Below are 4,446 nucleotides of genomic sequence, written 5' to 3' on the forward strand. Positions count from 1 at the left end.
TAAATAAAGAATATATTTTATTTTATTATTATTAATATTTTAAGAAAATCAACTTAAATCATATTTTAATATCGGTGAAATTGAAAAATTAAATGAGATATGATATTTAGAAGAAATTTAGAAAAAGGCAATGGAAACAAATTACGTGTCCCTCTAATATTCCCTTCCTATCTATTGAGTTCTGAATTATAGACAAACACTAGATATAATTAAAAGATAATAATAAAAAAAAACTTTAAAGAAACTAATAAGTAACATTAACAAAAACAAACAACAAAGATTATATACAAAAATACTGACAAAAACATATCCTACTATTTATTTCCATATTTTAATTTTATTAATGAAAAAAAAAAATTATTATGGCTGGTTTGGTTAAGGTTATATTCAAAGTAAATTTACAGTTTTCAAATGAGTTAAGGTGAAAACCGTATTGCTTGAATCTTAATATAATCAATGTTTGTTTGTCCTTGAGTCTAACCTAAATCGATATTTCTCCTAATGAATTAAAAGTGATTAAGAACAATTGATTGATCATGTAATTTCAAACAGTAAGTATGACGTTGTTTTCTTTAGATTTTAAAAAAAATTTAAGCAAAACCAATTTTTTAATTAATCACTTCTCAACAATCACATCACTCGTTTCATTAATCAAAATACTAAAATATTCTTTATTTTAAACTATTATTTTTTATTTATTTATATTAATACCTTTTAAGTTTTTTTTTATCAAAAATAATCACCAACTCCTCAAAATCATCACCAATTATTATATTTTTGAAGATTTGCATTTAAAATTATCTACAAACTTATAATTATCATTTGTTTTCAGATAGAACATGTTTCTAATTCCTTGAATCCTACTGTAAATCAGTGTTTTCTCTCAAACAGGATGAAAATATGTCATTTATAAGAGTTCTGATCAAATCTGGCATTTCAAATTATCTCCATACTGAAACCTCCTGTTATTAAAAACTGAACAGTCAAAAATTTTGAACAACTGATTTCTATCTCGATTTGAATGTATGAATTCGTTGTGAAGTTGAGTTTTAACTTAAAGTAGAACCTCAAATTAATTATAGATTAAGTGATCAATGAGTTAGGTTTTGAATTATGAAAGATTTGCTTGGAATTGAAAAGAGTTAATGTAGTGGTTGCCCTGATCTTCAACATCCATCAACAAAAACTATTAAGAACACATTATCGAACTCCTAGTTGTAAAAGAAATAAAAAAAATTACAAAATTTGAAAACAAAAACAAAAAACAAAAACACGTCTCTTAACAAATTATTTAACTCGTAAATTTTTTAGAAAAACAATTAGCTCTCCAAATTATCTACCAATATTCATGGATAAATCTAAGAATACATATTAATAATAACATTAAACATTAAGAATGATTCGCTATACATGCATCATATGATTAAATATATATATATATATAAATATATATATATATATATATATAAATATATATATATATATAAATATATATATATATATAAATATATAAATATAAATATATATATAAATATAATATATATATATATATATAAATATATAAATATATATAAATATATAAATATATATATATATATGCAATGATATTATATTGAGATTTTTTTTAGAACGCTAGTTTTGTTTGTCGTTTGGAGTGCGACTAATCCCCTCGACTTAAAATATAGCCCGCAAACACAACTAACCATTTAACAAATAAAAACATAACTTATCGTCTGACGAGTTCGAACCCTGAACTTCAAGAGACGAGGATATCCACATTTTGTTACCAATAGACTAGAAGTGAGGATTACATTTACATTAAGATAATTTACTTAATCTTTTTAGAGATTTTTGACATATATACATATATTGTAGTAATATAGCATTGATATTTTAATTATTCCTTTACATCTATAAATTCAACCATTGTTGTATATTTAAATTTCATCTCTTATCTACCTGGTCTCCTTTTATATATTTCATCATGGTAAGCATTGTTATCAACTATCTAGTAATTTTAGTAGTGGTATTACAATTTTTATCTGTTTCTTGCTCAAATACTTCAAAATTAATAAGTTTTTCTACTTATCTCATTCATCGAGATTCACTTGAATCTTCGTTGTATGATTCATCAACCAACAAAACCAACTTTCTAGAACGAGCCATTCTTCGCTCTAGTTCTCGATTCTATAACGCGAAATCTATCTCAAAATTCCCCAACAATAACTCGAATGAAATTAATTCTATAGATTTAACAGTTTCCGTATCTATTTACTATGAGTACCTCATAGAGATTTCCATTGGCACACCACCCATCAAGCAATTGTTAGTCTTCGACACCGGAAGCAGCAAAGTATGGACTCAATGTCTCCCCTGTGTCAACTGTTTCAGGCAGACTCAACCCAAATTTAATTCGAAAAGATCACGGTCCTATAAAATATTAACATGTGGTGGAAAAGAATGCAAAAAATTGGGCAAATGCTAAAACTTGTGAATGGAGATATGGAAAATGTACATACACTTTTAACTATTTGGACAATTCCTCCAGCTCTGGTGATCTAGCCTTGGAAACTTTTAAATTGGGAAACAATTTCTTTCGAAAAATGGTTTATGGGTGTTCAAAAAACAACATTGGTGAGTACTATGAGACCATGGCTGGCATTGCTGGGTTCGGAGCTGGGCCTCACTCATTAATAAGTCAGCTTAGCGATATGGTTGGTGGTAAGTTCGCGTACTGCCTAGTTCATTATTTGAAAATAAATACAAGAAGCAAGATCAGCTTTGGGGCTAGCGCAATCGTGTCTGGACGCAGCACCCCGTTGGTATCCAGATATATAACATTGGAAGGGATTAGTGTCGAAAATATGGTATTTCCCATCATGGTTGGTAATGAGAAAACCTATACGAGAATTTCTTTTAGGTGTCCTGCCATATTAGATACCGGCGCTTTCCTGTCTTATTTACCGACGGTTTTGTATCAACAATTGAAGAATGCACTAAGAAGCGTGATTAGAGCCGAACCGTTTGAAAATGACCATTTAAAACATTGTTACAGGTTCGATCCAAACTTTCCTACTCTCATTTTCTATTTTTCTGGAGGTGCTGAATTAGTTTTGACAAAGAGAAATACAATTATTAACGATAACAACGGCTTATGGTGCCTAGCGATAAACCCAACAAATAGTGGTGAAACTATAATTGGGAGTTTGTTTCAAATGGATTACATGATTGGATATGATCTTGAGAATAAGAGTGTTTCTTTTAGGGCAGTGAATTGTTCAAATCATTAATCATCGCTACCCAAATTTAGGGTTTGAACAGAATAAAATGAGTATTGATTGAGAAGCAAATTTGAATAATTATATTATATGGAAGGATAATTATAGTATATTTGAATGTGTATCAATAATTTGTTTTATAATAATTTTTTTCGAAATAATGTAAATGAAAGAATGTTTTGTATTTTTATTTTTAATGTTATGTATACTGTGTTCTTAAATAAGTCTCATTTATTGTACATTTACTATCAAAAAAAATACATTAACTTGATTTTTATTTCTCATAAAACTTAGTTCTGGTAATAAATAAATAAAAATTAGAAATTATTTTTAAAAAATTATATGATTCCACAAATTTAATTAATCTTAAAATTTTAAATTAAGTAATTAATAATTTGAGTTATTATTTTATTTTCTCATCCAAACACAATAGTTCAAAGTTTGATCGGTAAAGATTGACAAATTATATATATATATATATATATATATATATATATATATATATATATATATTAAATGCTAATATTTTAAAATATATTTTTCATAAATTTTTCTTTTTATAATTTGAAAATATTATTTTTTAAATAATGATACATACACCTTTGTAAGTACTCTACTGAATTTAAATATTATTTTATAATTAATAATGGAGATGTCACAACCGAGAATAATATAAATTATATTATTATTGTTAATATAAGAAGCTATCATATGAATTAAATATTAAGGCTAAATGTCTTTTAAATATCTATAACTTTCATTTATACAAAACAAAATAAAGTAATTTTTAAAACACAATAACTAAATAATTGTTTCTATCATTTAAGATTAATTATATTATAAATTTGATATCATGATTTATTTGAATCTAAAAATCACCACACATCTATCTATCTATCTATGTGTTTGCAAGTCACGACTCCGACACCTGTGCAGTCACTCAACTACAAGACGTCGATGGAGTGAACCAATGCAGGGACCTTGGCTGTCATCTTCAATTACTACACTAAAACTCATTCTCAATCAGTACGAAATCGATTATGGTTAAGGCTATGTTTACCCTTTAAGACTTGCACCTCATATTTTTTGACAATATGTTTTATTGATCGGGTTTGTTTGTAAACTACAATATCTTAAACTTTAGTAAAGCACACTTGATTGTCTTTCT

General features: G+C 26.5%; 1 protein-coding gene across 1 annotated transcript; it reads left to right on the forward strand.

Moving 5' to 3' along the window:
* Window positions 1-2,603: 2,603 nt before the first annotated feature.
* LOC124934638 (aspartic proteinase CDR1-like) lies at window positions 2,604-3,290 on the forward strand. The gene has a single exon (XM_047475161.1). It carries the CDS (start codon window positions 2,604-2,606, stop codon window positions 3,288-3,290), a length of 687 nt encoding a protein of 228 aa, XP_047331117.1.
* Window positions 3,291-4,446: the final 1,156 nt, after the last annotated feature.

This window comes from Impatiens glandulifera, chromosome 4 (genome assembly GCF_907164915.1).
Source record: "Impatiens glandulifera chromosome 4, dImpGla2.1, whole genome shotgun sequence".
Classification (NCBI taxonomy): domain Eukaryota; kingdom Viridiplantae; phylum Streptophyta; class Magnoliopsida; order Ericales; family Balsaminaceae; genus Impatiens; species Impatiens glandulifera.

What these genes read in the sequence shown, in the direction of transcription:
- LOC124934638 (XM_047475161.1), top strand. Translation starts at nt 2,604, where the DNA reads ATGGTTTATGGGTGTTCAAAAAACAACATTGGTGAGTACTATGAGACC.